At 38.6% G+C, this 17,936-nt stretch overlaps 1 protein-coding gene across 1 annotated transcript; it reads right to left on the bottom strand.

Moving 5' to 3' along the window:
* Positions 1-1,009: 1,009 nt before the first annotated feature.
* Positions 1,010-17,414, bottom strand: LOC119524184 (26S proteasome non-ATPase regulatory subunit 10-like). Its single transcript, XM_037822821.1, has 5 exons — positions 17,252-17,414; positions 14,868-14,966; positions 3,624-3,770; positions 3,366-3,532; positions 1,010-1,163 (listed from the first exon to the last, which is right to left on the bottom strand). Exons 1-5 carry the CDS (start codon positions 17,363-17,365, stop codon positions 1,010-1,012), a joined length of 681 nt encoding a protein of 226 aa, XP_037678749.1. The 5' UTR covers positions 17,366-17,414.
* Positions 17,415-17,936: the final 522 nt, after the last annotated feature.

Genomic DNA, 17,936 nt, shown 5'->3' with positions numbered 1-17,936 from the left:
AGTCACTTGGAGTTCATTATATTTTATTACTAGTGGTCATTTAAGATGTTACCTTAAATTGAGTTCAAGTATACACTCATTAATTTCCTTTTGCTCCAGACTTAATTAGCAGTTCAGAAGATTACTATTTTAATGACTTTAGCTGCAGCTCACGCTTCACTAATCTTATTGACTTTAGAACTACCCCAAACTGAGAAATGTCTTTACTAAGTACTTTTGAGAGAAAAATTGGAAGATTCTCTCAACATTTTTAATTTCTGAAATACAAATCAAAATATGTTTTTGTTACATATCATTTTAACAAGCTTGACATTCGTTTCAATATAGGATGACTTAAATAGGTACTTTAAAAACTGCCTTTTAAAAATATGTTTTATTTTAGAATGAAACAGCTCATTAAAAAGATACATAGATACATGGCTATTATTTTTCATTATTTTATTTAATTTATTTTAGTGTTTGTCAATGCCCTCCAACTTAAAGTTTGGTCCACTAAAAACCATTAAGGATTCCTCCTGTAACAAAAATGAATTACACCTTATGACTGAGAAAAACAAAAACAAAAATTTTGGCACAGGCCTCCAAATCAGCTTGGAAAACAAGGGTAAGTTTCAACTGTATGGAGGAACATTCTAGAATCCACCTAGAAACATTTGGCAAAACAAGTGGCCTGGTGCTACTGGGGCTGTTTTGCCTCAGAGGGGGAGAGGGTGCACGGGAGGATGCCAAAGATGCACAATGACCACAGACTCACTTACCCAAAATTAGCTAAAATTCAATATAGAATAATATACAACAACAAGAACACTCTCAACAGTTATTCAATGCTTGGACAGCAAGTTGTAAGCTTAGAACAAGTACCTTAGCAGGAACCATATTCAACATGTTACAAGACTTTACAGGTGAGAAAAACTTCATCATACATAGATGAAGTCTTGTGCACAAAGTACATTAGTTTCCAGGACATTGAGGGCAACCATAACACAAATAAAGAATAAATCGAAGCTGCTTAACCTTCCACCATTCTCTTGAGTATTAAATCCAGGCCACTTTTGGCCACTTGCAAGGGTGTCTTTTCTTCTTTATTCTCAATGTAAATACTTGCTCCTTTGGACACCAGAAGTTTTGCTTCTTCCACTCTCTCCTCATCACAGGCTAAGTGTCTGAAATTGGGGATCACAAAGATCATTAATAACTACAGATTATATTTCCTGCTAGATAGTCTAAACTGATTATTAGGTAGTGGAAATATTGGAAAGTTATTTAAACAGGAAAGGAAAATAAATTTGCATGGGGAAGACTATAAGTTAAAAATCAGTGGAATGCCTTATAATACCAGATCATATATCATAATTCTGGTCCTACTACAACAGAAGAGGAATCTATGTGCCAGCCTAAAGAAGGAGTAAATTCCTTATTTATGGAGATTTGAAGTAGTTTACTCCAAAGATATATAATAATTCAGGGTTAGAATTTAGAAAAGCCCCAGTTCATAATCTGTTAATAGCTTTATATTTGTGTGCTTTAAATTTTGGAAAAGTTTAAAAGATTTTATCTCATTTGGTCATTATATTCCCCCTTGTAAGTGAGCAGGGTATATCACCATTTTACAGTTGAAATTGCAACAGAGGTTAAAAGTTCTTGCTTATGACAACACGGCTGAGCAGTAACTGAACAAGGAAGGCAACTAACCTTTGTTGGGCACTTAGCAGTTTGCCAGGCAGAGTATTAGGCACTTTTTGTGTTATTTTATTTAAACCTCACAACAATCTAGTGAGGAAGCAATTATTATGCTCATATAATGATGAGGAAATTATGACTCGGAAAGGTTAAGTACCTTTATTAAGTTCACAGAGATGGGAAGTGTCAGTTTGGATAGGGTAATCAGCATCTAGATATTCCTAAATCTTAGGCTCTTTCCAGGACACTATACTGCCTGACTCCCATATTTCCTGTAGGCCATCTTGCTTTTCTAGTTGTGATGGAGAAAAGTGCTAGAATATACAGGTCTTTCTAAACAGAGTCACTCAGAACTACAGAAAAGATTTTTAACACTAAAAATTAAGAAAATATTTTTTAAAAGTTTGTTTAAGGTCAAATTGGAAAAGGCTGAACCTCACTTTTGACTAAACAATTTCTGGTTCAAAAAAATTGTCACCTTTAACGAAGAAAAGTTGCCAAGAACTATGGAAGAAATATACATAAATCAATTCCAGATAGATTTAAGAGTTAAATGCAAAAAATATCATCCTCCACCCAAACCAACAGAATGTTTAAAAATCCTACACTAAAATATAGATGAATGTTTATAACTAATTTTAGGGTGGGGGAGGACTTCCTAATTATGAAGGAAAATTAACAGGCTTGACTAAATAGAAATTGAAGATTCGTGTTATTTTTAAAATCATGTACAAAATGAAAAGGCAAACTGGGAAAGTATTTTCAACTTATGTGACAGAAGATTAACATTAGTATGTCAAGTCAAGAGCACTTAAACATCAGTAAACACTAATTAACTCCCCAAAAGGAAAACAGAGAAAGGAACACAAAAAGTCACAATTTAGAGAAGAGATGTAATTGTTAGCCATAGGCACTTCACCTGTAATTTTAAAAATGCAAATTACAACTATGAATATCATTTTTCATATAACAAAAGGATAATTTCAGTGTTGGTGAGTGGTAATAGGTATTTTCAAACTGCTGTTGGGAGTGGACAATGATACAACTCCTCTGGAAGTAATCTGGCAATAGATACCAGTAGTCTTAAAATGTATGTATTTTGTCAACCCAACAATTCTACTTCTAGGAGTCTATACTAAGGAAATAATTAGCAATATGGCCGAAGATTTTTGTACAAAGTTGGCCAACGTAGCTTTATTTACAAGAGTGGAAAATTCAAAACAACTTAAATTCACAGTAACAGAAGAATAATTAAATTATGGCACATCCATAGAGTGGCCATTAAAAATGTCTTAAAAATATTTAACACCATTGGAAAATGCTCACAATATACTATTAGGTGAAAAGATACACTATATAAAATACACACACACACACACACACACACACACACACACACACACACACACACAACAAACTATATACACGGTATGACTTCAATCTTGTTTAAAAAAATATGTAAAACACACACATTTGCATATTGGGAGAAAATGCAGAAAAATGTTCTCAGTGGTTAATTCTGGATGGCAAGATGACAGGCAATTTTTACTTTTGTGTATGTCACAAATTTTTTTGCTGTAAACACTGACTACATTTATAAGCAGAATTAAAAAAACGATCTGTAAGGATCATTGAAAGAGGGCTAATGTCAAGTAGAATACAAATGACTGCTACTTGTCACTTACAGAGGAGTGTTACCCTCAGTATCTTGGATGTTTGTGGATGCTTTGTAGCAAAGAAGGATATGAATCATCTTCAAGTTACCCTTGGCTGCTGCCCGGTGCATTGCGGTAGCCTCAAAATGGTCCTTAGCATCTGGATTAGCCCCACCTTCTAGTAACATAACAGCGATCTGGAAAGAAAGAAAGAAGAAAACGCATTTATCTTTTTGTCTGTGTACATATTTTAGAACCCAAAAAAGTACCATAAGAATGCAACCATACCTCGTGCCTGTTTTTGGAAGCCGCATAATGCAGAGGAGTACAGCCATTTTGATTGACAGCATTCACTTGAGCACCTTTTCCCAGAAGGTCTTTTACAATCTCATCCTGGCCAGCAGAAGCAGCAATATGAAGAGGAGTCCAGCATGCCTATAAAACGGGAGGGTAGTACAAAAAACCAGGCAACAAAAGCCAGAGGGTGGAGTGCACAGGAATTAATGCTAATATTATAGGTAGTGTTTACAAAGAGCTTTGTGTGAGTGGTTTAAAAGAAACAACATTTTTTTCCTCAGTAACCACTGTAGAAAACTGAGGAACCAGAATATAGAAAAAGAAAAGAAAAATCACTCAAAATCCTATAGAACAGATATGATGAATATAATTCCAATTCTGATATGGATTCTTCCACATATATTTTTTTTCTTTTTCTTTTTTAATCTTCATTTTATTGAGATGTATTCACATACCACGCAGTCATACAAAACAAATCGTACTTTCGATTGTTTACAGTACCATTACATAGTGATACATTCATCACCCAAATCAATCCCTGACACCTTCATTAGCACACACACAAAAATAACAAGAATAATAATTAGAGTGAAAAAGAGCAATTGAAGTAAAAAAGAACACTGGGTACCTTTGTCTGTTTGTTTCCTTCCCCTATTTTTCTACTTATCCATCCATAAACTAGACAAAGTGGAGTGTGGTCCTTATGGCTTTCCCAATCCCATTGTCACCCCTCATAAGCTACATTTTTATACAACTGTCTTCGAGATTCATGGGTTCTGGGTTGTAGTTTGATAGTTTCAGGTATCCACCACCAGCTATCCCAATTCTTTAGAACCTAAAAAGGGTTGTCTAAAGTGTGCTTAAGAGTGGCCACCAGAGTGACCTCTCGGCTCCTTTTGGAATCTCTCTGCCACTGAAGCTTATTTCATTTCCTTTCACATCCCCCTTTTGGTCAAGATGTTCTCTGTCCCACGATGCCAGGTCTACATGCCTCCCCGGGAGTCATATTCCACGTTGCCAGGGAGATTCACTCCCCTGGGTGTCTGATCCCACGTAGGGGGGAGGGCAGTGATTTCACCTTTCAAGTTGGCTTAGCTAGAGAGACAGGGCCACATCTGAGCAACAAAGAGGCATTTGGCAGGAGGCTCTTAGGCACAACCATAGGGAGGCCGAGCCTCTCCTTTGCAGCAACCGTCTTCCAAAGGGTAAAACCTGTGGTAGAGGGCTCAACCCATCAAACCACCAGTCCCCTATGTCTGTGGTCATGTTAGCAACCATGGAGGTGGGGTAGGCGAATACCCCTGCATTCTCCACAGGCTCCTCAAGAGGGCACTACATCTTTTTTTTTCCTTGTTTTTCTTTTCTTTCTTTTTTTTTTTTAACTTTCCCTTCTTTTTTACATCAACTGTATGAAAAAAAAAGTTAAAAAGAAAACAAACATACAATAAAAGAACATTTCAAAGAGACCATAACAAGGGAGTAAGAAAAAGACAACTGACCTAAGATAACTGCTTAACTTCCAACATGTTCCTATTTTACCCCAAGAAAGCTACATAATATAGCAACATTTCTGTGAACTTGTTCCTACTATATCCATCAGAAATTAACAGACCATAGTCATTCCTGGGCATCCCCAGAACGTTAAATAGCTTATTTGTTCTTCTTGGATTATTGTTCCCCCTTCCTTAATTGCTCTTTATTACTACTTCCCCTACATTCTACATTATAAACCATTTGTTTTACATTTTTCAAAGTTCACATTAGTGGTAGCATATAATATTTCTCTTTTTGTGCCTGGCTTATTTCGCTCAGCATTATGTCTTCAAGGTTCATCCATGTTGTCATATGTTTCACCAGATCGTTCCTTCTTACTGCCGCGTAGTATTCCATCGTGTGTATATACCACATTTTATTTATCCACTCATCTGTTGAAGGACATTTGGGTTGTTTCCATCTCTTGGCAATTGTGAATAATGCTGCTATGAACATTGGCGTGCAGATATCTGTTCGTGTCACTGCTTTCCGATCTTCCGGGTATATACCGAGAAGTGCAATCGCTGGATCGAATGGTAACGCTATATCTAGTTTTCTAAGGAACTGCCAGACTGACTTCCAGAGTGGCTGAACCATTATACAGTCCCACCAACAATGAATAAGAGTTCCAATTTCTCCACATCCCCTCCAGCATTTGTAGTTTCCTGTTTATTTAATGGCAGCCATTCTAACCGGTGTTAGATGGTATCTCATTGTGGTCTTAATTTGCATCTCTCTAATAGCTAGTGAAGCTGAACATTTTTTCATGTGTTTCTTGGCCATTTGTATTTCCTCTTCAGAGAACTGTCTTTTCATATCTTTTGCCCATTTTATAATTGGGCCAGCTGTACTATTGTCATTGAGTTGTAGGATTTCTTTATATATGCAAGATATCAGTCTTTTGTCAGATACATGGTTTCCAAAAATTTTTTCCCATTGAGTTGGCTGCCTCTTTACCTTTTTGAGAAATTCCTTTGAGGTGCAGAAACTTCTAAGCTTGAGGAGTTCCCATTTATCTATTTTCTCTTTTGTTGCTTGTGCTTTGGGTGTAAAGTCTAGGAAGTGGCCGCCTAATACAAGGTCTTGAAGATGTTTTCCTACATTATCTTCTAGGAGTTTTATGGTACTTTCTTTTATATTGAGATCTTTGGTCCATTGTGAGTTAATTTTTGTGTAGGGGGTGAGGTAGGGGTCCTCTTTCATTCTTTTGGATATGGATATCCAACTCTCCCAGCCCCATTTGTTGAAAAGACCATTATGACTCAGTTCAGTGACTTTGGGGGCCTTATCAAAGATCAGTCAGCCATAGATCTGAGGGTCTATCTATGAATTCTCAATTCGATTCCATTGATCTATATGTCTATCTTTGTGCCAGTACCATGCTGTTTTGGCAACTGTGGCTTAATAATAAGCTTCAAAGTCAGGGAGTGTAAGTCCTCCCGCTTCGTTTTTCTTTTTTACAGTGCCTTTAGCAATTCGAGGCATCTTCCCTTTCCTAATAAATTTGATAACTAGCTTTTCCAAGTCTGCAAAGTAGGTTGTTGGAATTTTGATTGGGATTGCATTGAATCTGTAGATGAGTTTGGGTAGAATTGACAACTTAATGACATTTAGTCTTCCTATCCATGAACATGGAATATTTTTCCATCTTTTAAGGTCCCGTTCTATTTCTTTTAGTAGAGTTATGTAGTTTTCTTTGTATAGGTCTTTTACATCTTTGGTTAAGTATATTCCTAGGTACTTGATTTTTTTAGTTGCTATTGAAAATGGTATCTTTTTCTTGAGTGTCTCTTCAATTTGTTCATTTCTAGCATATAGAAACATTACTGACTTATGTGCATTAACCTTGTATCCCGCTACTTTGCTAAATTTGTTTATTAGCTCTAGTAGCTGTATCGTCGATTTCTCAGGGTTTTCTAGATATAAGATCATATCATCTGCAAACAATGCCATTTTTACTTCTTCTTTTCCAATTTGGATACCTTTTATTTCTTTGTCTTGCCGGATTGCCCTGGCTAGCACTTCCAGCACAATGTTGAATAACAGTGGTGACAGCGGGCATCCTTGTCTTGTTCCTGATCTTAGAAGGAAGGCTTTCAGTCTCTCACCATTGAGTACTATGCTGGCTGTGGGTTTTTCATATATGCTCTTTATCATGTTGAGGAAGTTTCCTTCAATTCCTACGTTTTGAAGTGTTTTTATCAAAAACGGATGTTGGATCAACTGTATGAAAAAAAAGTTAAAAAGAAAACAAACATACAATAAAAGAACATTTTAAAGAGACCATAACAAGGGAGTCAGAAAAAGACAACTAACCTAAGATAACTGCTTAACTTCCAACATGTTCCTACTTTACCCCAAGAAAGTTACCTAATATAGCAACATTTCTCTGAACTTGCTCCTACTATATCCATCAGAAATTAACAGACCATACTCATTCCTGGGCATCCCCAGAACGTTAAATAGCTTATCTGTTCTTCTTGGATTATTGTTCCCCCTTCCTTAATTGCTCTCTATTGCTAGTTCCCCTACATTCTACATTCTAAGCCATTTGTTTTATATTTTTCAAAGTTCAAATTAGTGGTAGCATATAATATTTCTCTTTTTGTGCCTGGCTTATTTCGCTTAGCATTATGTCTTCAAGATTCATCCATGTTGTCATATGTTTGACGAGATAGTTCCTTCTTACTGCCGCGTAGTATTCCATCATGTGTATATACCATTTTATTTATCCACTCATCTGTTGAAGAACATTTGGGTTGTTTCCATCTTTTGGCAATTGTGAATAATGCTGCTATGAACATTGGCGTGCAGATATCTCTTCGTGTCACTGCTTTCCGATCTTCCGGGTATATACCGAGAAGTGCAATCGCTGGGTCGAATGGTAACTCTATATCTAGTTTTCTAAGGAACTGCCAGACTGACTTCCAGAGTGGCTGAACCATTATACAGTCCCACCAACAGTGAATAAGAGTTCCAATTTCTCCACATCCCCTCCAGCATTTGTAGTTTCCTGTTTGTTTAATGGCAGCCATTCTAACCGGTGTTAGATGGTATCTCATTGTGGTCTTAATTTGCATCTCTCTAATAGCTAGTGAAGCTGAACATTTTTTCATGTGTTTCTTGGCCATTTGTATTTCCTCTTCAGAGAACTGTCTTTTCATATCTTTTGCCCATTTTATAATTGGGCCAGCTGTACTATTGTCATGGAGTTGTAGGATTTCTTTATATATGCCAGATGTCACTCTTTTGTCAGATACATGGTTTCCAAAAATTTTTTCCCATTGAGTTGGCTGCCTCTTTACCTTTTTGAGAATTTCCTTTGAGGTGCAGAAACTTCTAAGCTTGAGGAGTTCCCATTTATCTATTTTCTCTTTTGTTGCTTGTGCTTTGGGTGTAAAGTCTAGGAAGTGGCCGCCTAATACAAGGTCTTGAAGATGTTTTCCTACATTATCTTCTAGGAGTTTTATGGTACTTTCTTTTATATTGAGATCTTTGGTCCATTGTGAGTTAATTTTTGTGTAGGGGGTGAGGAAGGGGTCCTCTTTCATTCTTTTGGATATGGATATCCAACTCTCCCAGCCCCATTTGTTGAAAAGACCATTATGACTCAGTTCAGTGAGTTTGGGGGCCTTATCAAAGATCAGTCGGCCATAGATCTGATGGTCTATCTCCGAATTCTCAATTCAATTCCATTGATCTATATGTCTATCTTTGTGCCAGTACCATGCTGTTTTGGCAACTGTGGCTTTATAATAAGCTTCAAAGTCAGGGAGTGTAAGTCCTCCCACTTTGTTTTTTTTTTTAGAGTGTCTTTAGCAATTTGAGGCATCTTCCCTTTCCAAATAAATTTGATAACTAGCTTTTCCAAGTCTGCAAAGTAGGTTGTTGGAATTTTGATTGGGATTGCATTGAATCTGTAGATGAGTTTGGGTAGAATTGACATCTTAATGACATTTAGTCTTCCTATCCATGAACATTGAATATTTTTCCATCTTTTAAGGTCCCCTTCTATTTCTTTTAGTAGAGTTATGTAGTTTTCTTTGTATAGGTCTTTTACATCTTTGGTTAAGTGTATTCCTAGGTACTTGATTTTTTTAGTTGCTATTGAAAATGGTATCTTTTTCTTGAGTGTCTCTTCAGTTTGTTCATTTCTAGCATATAGAAACATTACTGACTTATGTGCATTAACCTTGTATCCCGCTATTTTGCTAAATTTGTTTATTAGCTCTAGTAGCTGTATCGTCGATTTCTCAGGGTTTTCTAGATATAAGATCATATCATCTGCAAACAATGACAGTTTTACCTCCTCTTTTCCAATTTGGATGCCTTTTATTTCTTTGTCTTGCCGGATTGCCCTGGCTAGCACTTCCAGCACAATGTTGAATAACAGTGGTGATAGAGGGCATCCTTGTCTTGTTCCTGATCTTAGAGGGAAGGCTTTCAGTCTCTCTCCATTGAGTACTATGCTGGCTGTGGGTTTTTCATATATGTCTTTATCATGTTGAGGAAGTTTCCTTCAATTCCTAACTTTTGAAGTGTTTTTATCAAAAAGGGATGTTGGATTTTGTCAAATGCTTTTTCAGCATCTATTGAGATGATCAATTGATTTTTCCCTTTTGACTTGTTAATGTGTTGTAATACATTGATTGATTTTCTTATGTTGAACCATCCTTGCATGCCTGGAATAAACCCCACTTGGTCATGGTGTATGATTTTTTTAATGTGTCATTGGATTCGATTTGCAAGTATTTTGTTGAGGATTTTTGCATCTATATTCATTAGGGAGATTGGCCGGTAGTTTTCCTTTTTTGTAGCATCTTTGCCTGGTTTTGATATTAGATTGATGTTAGCTTCATAAAATGAGTTAGGTAATGTTCCATTTTCTTCAATGTTTCGAAAGAGTTTGAGTAAGATTGGTGTCAGTTCTTTCTGGAAAGTTTGGTAGAATTCCCCTGTGAAGCCATCTGGCCCTGGGCATTTATTTGTGGGAAGATTTTTGATGACTGATTGGATCTCTTTGCTTGTGATGGGTTGGTTGAGGTCTTCTATTTCTTCTCTGCTCAGTCTAGGTTGCTCATATGTTTCCAGGAAATTGTCCATTTCCTCTACATTCTCCAGTTTGTTGCCATACAGTTGTTCATAATATCCTCTTATAATTTTTTTAATTTCTTCAGGATCTGCAGTTATGTCACCTTTTTCATTCATCATTTTGTTTATATGGGTCTTCTCTCTTTTTGATTTTGTCAGTCTAGCTAGGGGCTTGTCAATCTTGTTGATCTTCTCAAAGAACCAACTTTTGGTGATATTTATCCTCTCTATTGTTTTTTTGTTCTCTATGTCATTTATTTCTGCTTTAATCCTTGTTATTTCTTTTCTTCTACTTGGTTTAGGATTGGTTTGCTGTTCATTTTCTAGCTTCTTCAGTTGATCCATTAGTTCTTTGATTTTGGCTCTTTCTTCCTTTTTAATATATGCATTTAGTGCTATAAATTTCCCCCTTAGCACTGCTTTTGCTGCATCCCATAGGTTTTGGTATGTTGTGTTCTCATTTTCATTCGTTTCTATATATTTAGCAATTTCTCTTGCTATTTCTTCTTTAACCCACTGATTGTTTAGGAGTGTGTTGTTTAACCTCCAGGTATTTGTGAATTTTCTAAGTCTCTGATGGTTATTGACATCTAATTGTATTCCATTGTGGTCAGAGAATGTGCTTTGAATAATTTCAATCTTTTTAAATTTATTGAGGCTTGTTTTATGTCCCAGGCTATGATCTACTCTGGAGAAAGTTCCATGAGCACTAGAAAAGTATGTGTATCCTGGTGATTTGGGATGTAATGTCCTGTATATGTCTGTTAAATCTAATTCATTTATCAGATTGTTTAGGTTTTCAATTTCCTTATTGGTCTTCTGTCTGGTTGATCTATCTATAGGAGAGAGTGATATGTTGAAGTCTCCCGCAATTATTGTGGAAACATCAATTGCTTCCTTTAGTTTTTCCAGTGTTTCTTTCATGTATTTTGTGGCACCTTGATTGGGTGCATAGACATTTACGATTGTTATTTCTTCTTGCTGAATTGCCCCTTTTATTAGTATGTAGTGGCCTTCTTTGTCTCTCAAAACATCCCTGCATTTGAAGTCTATTTTATCTGAGATTAATATTGCTACACCTGCTTTCTTTTGGCTGTAGCTTGCATGAAATATTTTTTTCCATCCTTTCACTTTCAGTTTCTTTGTGTCCCTGTGTCTAAGATGAGTCTCTTGTATGCAACATATTGATGGTTCATTTTTTTTGATCCATTCTGCGAATCTATATCTTTTAATTGGGGAGTTTAATCCATTTACATTCAACGTTATAACCGTGAAGGCATTTCTTGAATCGGCCATCTTATCCTTTGGTTTATGTTTGTCATATTTTTCCCCTCTGTCTATTAATATCCTTTATTGTACCCATACCGAATCTCTTTAGTACTGAACCTTTCTCCAAGTCTCTCTGTCCTTTCTTTGTTTCTCTGTCTGTAGGGCTCCCTTGAGTATCTCCAGTAGAGCAGGTCTCTTGTTAGCAAATTCTCTCAGCATTTGTTTGTCTGTGAAAAATTTAAGCTCTCCCTCAAATTTGAAGGAGAGCTTTGCTGGATAAAGTATTCTTGGCTGGAAATTTTTCTCACTCAGAATTTTAAATATATCGTGCCACTGCCTTCTTGCCTCCATGGTGGCTGCTGAGTAGTCACTACTTAGTCTTATGCTGTTTCCTTTGTATGTGGTGAATTGCTTTTCTCTTGCTGCTTTCAGAACTTGCTCCTTCTCTTCTGTGTTTGACAGTGTGATCAGTATATGTCTTGGAGTGGGTTTATTTGGATTTGTTCTATTTGGGGTTCACTGAGCATTTATGATTTGTGTATTTATGTTGTTTAGAAGATTTGGGAAGTTTTCCCCAACAATTTCTTTGAATACTCTTCCTAGACCTTTACCCTTTTCTTCCCCTTCTGGGACACCAATGAGTCTTATATTTGGACGTTTCATATTATCTATCATATCCCTGGGGTCCATTTCGATTTTTTCAATTTTTTTCCCCATTCTTTCTTTTATGCTTTCATTTTCCATTCTGTCATCTTCGAGGTCACTGATTCGTTGTTCAGCTTCCTCTAGTCTTGTACTATGAGTGTCCAGAATCTTTTTAATTTGGTCAACAGTTTCTTTAATTTCCATAAGATCATCCATTTTTTTATTTAGTCTTGCAATGTCTTCTTTATGCTCTTCTAGGGTCTTCTTGATCTCCTTTGTCTCCCGTACTATGGTCTCATTGTTCATCTTTAGTTCTTTGAGTAGCTGCTCTAGGTGCTGTGTCTCTTCTGATCTTTTGATTTGGGTGCTTGGGCTTGGGTTATCCATATCGTCTGGTTTTTTCATATGCTGTATAATTTTCTGTTGTTTTTGGCCTCGTGGCATTTGCTGAACTTAATAGCGTTCCTGTAGGATTTGTAAACCAATTGAAGTCCTTATCTCTAATTTATCAGATCTACAGCTTCGTGGAGTACACTTTCTCTAACTAACCACCAGGTGGTGTCCATGATCCACCTGTTCTCCAGAAGCCAGTTCTCCCCTGCTTAGCCTTTTTGGTGAGTGGGGAAGTGAGTCTTGTGGGGTCCAATTGGTGTACCAAGCTTGCGTGTGTAGTTGGTGTTGCCTGCCCTGTATATGGGGCGTGTTTCTGGGCAGTCAGGGAGGGTGGGGTGGCTCTAACAATCAAATCTCTCTGGTGATCCTAGAGTGTTAAAGGTGCTGCAGTAGTCTAATCCTTGAGTTCAGTCCTGCCACAGTTTGTCTCTGCCACTGACCCACAAGTCCTTGGTATTGGCGTATGGCTCCGGAGACTTGCAAGTGAGCCCCTCTTCCAGGCCGTGCACCCCAGGTCCTCTGTTGAGGGATGACTGTGCTATGTCACAGGTGAGTGCCGTCCTCCCAGGGCAGTTCTGGGCTGCTGGGTTGTGTAGGGAGTCTCCCAGTCTGCTGAAATGATGGCTGAATGGGGCTTTGTTAATTCACACTGCTCTACCTTCCCAACTCTGGGACAATCAGCTGAGGTTGCAGGGAAGGCTAATGTCCACGCCCAGTTTTGTGGTGTGTGTCTGTTATTTGAAGGACTTCCGTCACACTGGGTTGTCTGGGGCAGATCTCGGCTATGGGGCTGGCGATGGGCAGGAGTGTTTCCTGTCAACCAGGATGATGGCTGTGAGCGGACACCCCCCTTTTCTTGGGAATTTGTGGTGTTTAGTGAATTTTCTCAGCCACTGGATTATTGCGTTTTGTCTCAGAGCTCTCCTAGTTCTGCTCTTGACTTGACCTGCCCAAATTGCAAGTCTTTGAAGCTTTCTGTATTGGGTTTCTTAGAGTAGTTGTTTTAGAAAAAGAAAAAAGGATTAAAAAAAAAAACACAAAAGGGCCCTCCTCAGAGATCTAATGGGTTATTGAAATGCTAAGAGACAAAGCAACCAGGGCCATTAAGGAAAGGTCCACAGGGCAGAGAGATCAGCTTTTCTTCAGGATTTGCATATGTGCCTCAGGGCCCTTCCCCTTTCTATGTTCACCAGAACTCCAAAAATCCTCCGCTTTTATTTTGGAGTTTTTCGTGTTGTTTTTTTTTTCTCTATGCCTGTCTCCTCTCTGCTGGGCTGGCTGCTCTCAGATTCTCTGGTGTCTGGTCTCAGTCTATCTATGGTTGGAGTTTGGATCAGTATAATGAGATTCCGATAAGGGCTCCCACTGCAGTTCTCCCTTCTCCTTCCCGGAGCTCACAGCCCCTCCTCCCACGGGACTGAGCCTGGCAGGGAGGGGCGCGGGTCCCCTGGCCGCAAAAACTTACAGATTTCGCTGATCTCAGCAGTTCCACGTTTTCATGAGTGTTGTATGAAGTATGCCCAAAGTCAGATTGCTCTGTGGTGTCCAGTCCATGCAGTTCCTGGCTTTCTACGTACTTTCCTGGAGGAGTAACTAAAACATACAGCTCACCAGTCTGCCATCTTGCCCCGCCTCCCACATATATTTTTAAAAATGAAAACTGGGATCGTATAATACAAAGTTCTGTGAGCGGCAGTTTCCAAATTTCCATGTATCATTATATTGTAAGCATTTTCTATGCCATTCTTTGAAAACCTAACTTGATTGGTTATTTTATCACATTAAATTCCATTAAATTGTTTTCATTTCTTTGCTATTATAAACATCACTTGTACAAGGAATTTTTGTCTACAAAAAAATGTTCCATCCTTATTCTTCACAGGTCTAATGCTAATATGGCCAATACCATTATAATAAATCTTCTATATATAACACAAAAGGTTATTTAGGAGCTCATTATTCAGGCAATATTCACTTTAAAAAACACCAACATAATAAAAAAGGGTTTATAGTCTCTCAGGGTTCACTATAATAGGCCTTAAGATTTATTATAAATTCAATTCTATATCCTAGGCAGGGAAAATAAGGCTAAGCGCGTTACATTGTTTGCCTTAAATCACAGAGTTGAATGGCAAAATTAACATACTAAAATAATGTGACTGCTAGTCATCGAAGCCACGTTGTAACTTCCTACTCATAAAGGTTACATTTTATTTATGAGCTAAACAAATATGCAGACTTCAGTAAACACCAGTCTGGAGTCTAAAGATAACTGAGAGTTTATCAACTCTGCCTAGTACTCACATCATCTTTATCATTCACTGGCACTCCAAGCTCCAGCAAGAATTCAACAATTTCTGTATGTCCTGCTGAGCATGCCCAATGCAATGCAGTTCTGCTGTCCTACACAGAAAACAGAGAAGCATAAGATCAACCTTCTTGAAGAGAAATAGAACTAAGGGAAAAATCAGAAAAAATTAATAGCGGGGACAGCAATCTATTGTCTGGAAACAGGAAATGGAGAGCACTGTTTCCTCAGGTAGGAAACCTTGAACCATATTACTTACTAGTAATAAGAGAGACCCAAATTTTAGTAACATGGAGGGAATATAATGAAGAATGTTAGTAATTCTCGGCAGAATACAGCAAGGAAAACAGTATAGCAAGAAACAGCGCTTTGGTTGTTTTCTATTACATTATTTATGTACTTTTAAATGACAGATATGCTGGTGGTGACCCAAAAAACTAAAGTATTTTACTATCATTATTATCAAAAGAAAAGAGGAAGGGAACTCAACATGTCATGCACATGCATTGCCTCATTTAACCCTTATGATCCAATTCAGTGGCTAATATCCCCATTTCACAGATGAGGAAACCAAGACTCATCAAAGTAAGCAACTTGTCTAAGGTTGCACAGGTAGTAAATGGGGGAGTTGGGCCACAAATTCTTGTCTGTCTGATGCTGAAATTTCTACTGCCATACCAAGTCTGAGTCAGATGCTCTAGAAAGAACATATGAATCTTATGGGGAAGAAATATTCATAAGACAACTTGAGATTATCTGTATAACCATTTTAAAAAACACACCACAAACAGAATTAGAGCCCCCCCCCTTTAAAATAATAAACAAAGAGAGTTGGTCATGTTTCTCAAAGAGAATCCCTATTTGCAGTAATTTATATTTCTTAGTCAATCCCATGTAAACAAAATGGTATTTTAAACTTCATTACCAAAAAAGTTCAATCACATAAAAATAGAGGAAATATAACAGAAACCCATATGCCTATCACCTAGACTTCATAATTAATATTTTGCCATTATTTGCTTCATCTACTTTTTTTACTTGAAGTTTTTAAAAGCAAATCTTAAATATCATGTATTTTCACCCCTGAATACTTCGGTATGCATCCTTAAAAAAAAAGGATACTTTTCTTTCATAACTAGGACACCGTCATGACACCTATTGATACTAATTCCTTTACAATATCTAATACCCAATCTATAAAGAGATTTCCCCAATTGCCCCCCAGTCTTTTTTTCCAAACAGAATCCAAATATGGGCCATATATGCATTTGTTTATGTTTCTTAAGTCTATTGAACTTGAATCGCTCCCTCCCTTTTTGTGCCATTGACTTGATGAAGAATGGCTAAATTTCAATGAACTGTTATTAAAGCTTAATATTAAATAACTATTAAATATTACTAGACCATAATGAAGGTAAACTATGTAAAAGTAAGGCCATTTTCAGGTTGAGTGATAAAGGAAAGTTCCAAAAAAAGAAAACAAAGTCTCCTGATTTCTCATTCAATTCCCAAAGACACAAAATGGAGATTTGTAGGTATGTGATATTGTCTCTCCAGGGCTTAACACAGTGTCTGTCAAACAGGAGGCAATCTGTAAATATCTGTTGGCTTACTGAGGGCACCGGGAATCTTTCTAGAAATTCAGGGTGAAAGCAGGAAGGCAGAAAGAAATTCTTTCCAAACGTTCATTCATTGTTTTCTGCCTCTGCTTAGAATGTCCATTCTTCCCACATGGAAATCTTTCGCCTTCAAGGACTAACCAACCTTCCCTCCTTTGCAAAGCCTTTTCCAATTACCCCAACATTCTGATCTTCTAAGGGAGCTAAATCAGGTCCTCCATTGTATGTTCTGAAATCACCACGTACACTTCTCTCCCCAATACTTCGCACAATTTGCATTCGTACATACACAGGTTTTTGTGATTATTTTATTAATGTCTGTCTGTTCCACTGGACTGCAACCCCAGCTCCAAGCAAGCTAGCCTGGCACAGAAGAGGCGTTCAGTTGCACGTATTTCATTGAGTAAAGTCGCTAGTGAAGGTACAAAAAGAAACCCATACAGGAAGCTCTCCTCCTCACGGATATGTCAAAGATGGGGTATGTCTGCGAAATGCGCTACACTTACTAGCAAGGTCCAAAATTTAGCGAGTTAAGTACTGAGCAAACAAAACAAAACGAAACAAACAAACAAAAAAACAATCTAGGGCTGCGGGGTCAGCTCCGGCAGCGCGATAGCGAGTCCCGAGGTTAACCGGAAGAAGGATGGGCGGGGGCGCGGATCTAACCTGACGCAACAAGCCTCAGCGGGGGCCGGGCCTCGGAAGCTACGTAGGGCTTCGCAGACGCAGCCGTTTGGGAAGGGGCTTTACCGCTGCTTTACCTGGTCAGTTTGGGTAGCCAAGGATTTATCGGCCAGGATCTTCTCCTTCAACTCCTCCAGCTTTCCAGTGTAGGCCAGATTGCAGACCATCAGGTTAGATACACACCCCTCCATTTCGCTCTCCTTAGGATCTGCGTGGAGCCTGACCAACGACCGCCTCACGTTGCTGGCTCCGACTGCCAGTCTAAAAGAGCCGGTAGAGCTCCGCCAGTCACCGTTCGGTCCCTTGCCCTCGCTTCTTTGCCTCTCGCCGGGCGCCTCTGGGAGTTGCAGTTTGAGGGCAGTTCCGGGAAGGGGGAGGTGCTTTGGCCTCCCCGCCAACTCAGCCTCTAGCAGCAAGGAACTACAAGTTTCAGGGTCCCCTGCGGCCGCCGTAGTCAAGTTGCCAGTGGAATTGGCCCAGGATGACAGCTGGAGAATGGAGTCAGGTATGGTGAGCTGCTTGGTATAGAACCGTGTGACAGAGCCGGGGTGGGTGGTCGCTGTTGGGCCATTGAGTCAGCCATACGGAACGGGTGAAGAGTCAGGCCAAGAGAGCTATGGGAGCCTAAAGGTCCTGCTTCCCCGGGGCCCTGACCTGCAGTTCGAGGCGGAAGGGACAACGGTTGGAGCTGGGTACTACCTCCTGAGCACGTACCGGTGTCTGTGGCTACCCTACCCCTCTCTGCCGCTGCCAAGGGAGTAG

The sequence above is a fragment of the Choloepus didactylus genome, chromosome Y, assembly GCF_015220235.1.
Source record: "Choloepus didactylus isolate mChoDid1 chromosome Y, mChoDid1.pri, whole genome shotgun sequence".
Taxonomy (NCBI): Eukaryota; Metazoa; Chordata; class Mammalia; order Pilosa; family Megalonychidae; genus Choloepus; species Choloepus didactylus.
Note: the sequence above shows the minus strand (reverse complement) of the source record. Positions and strands in the feature narration are given on the sequence as shown.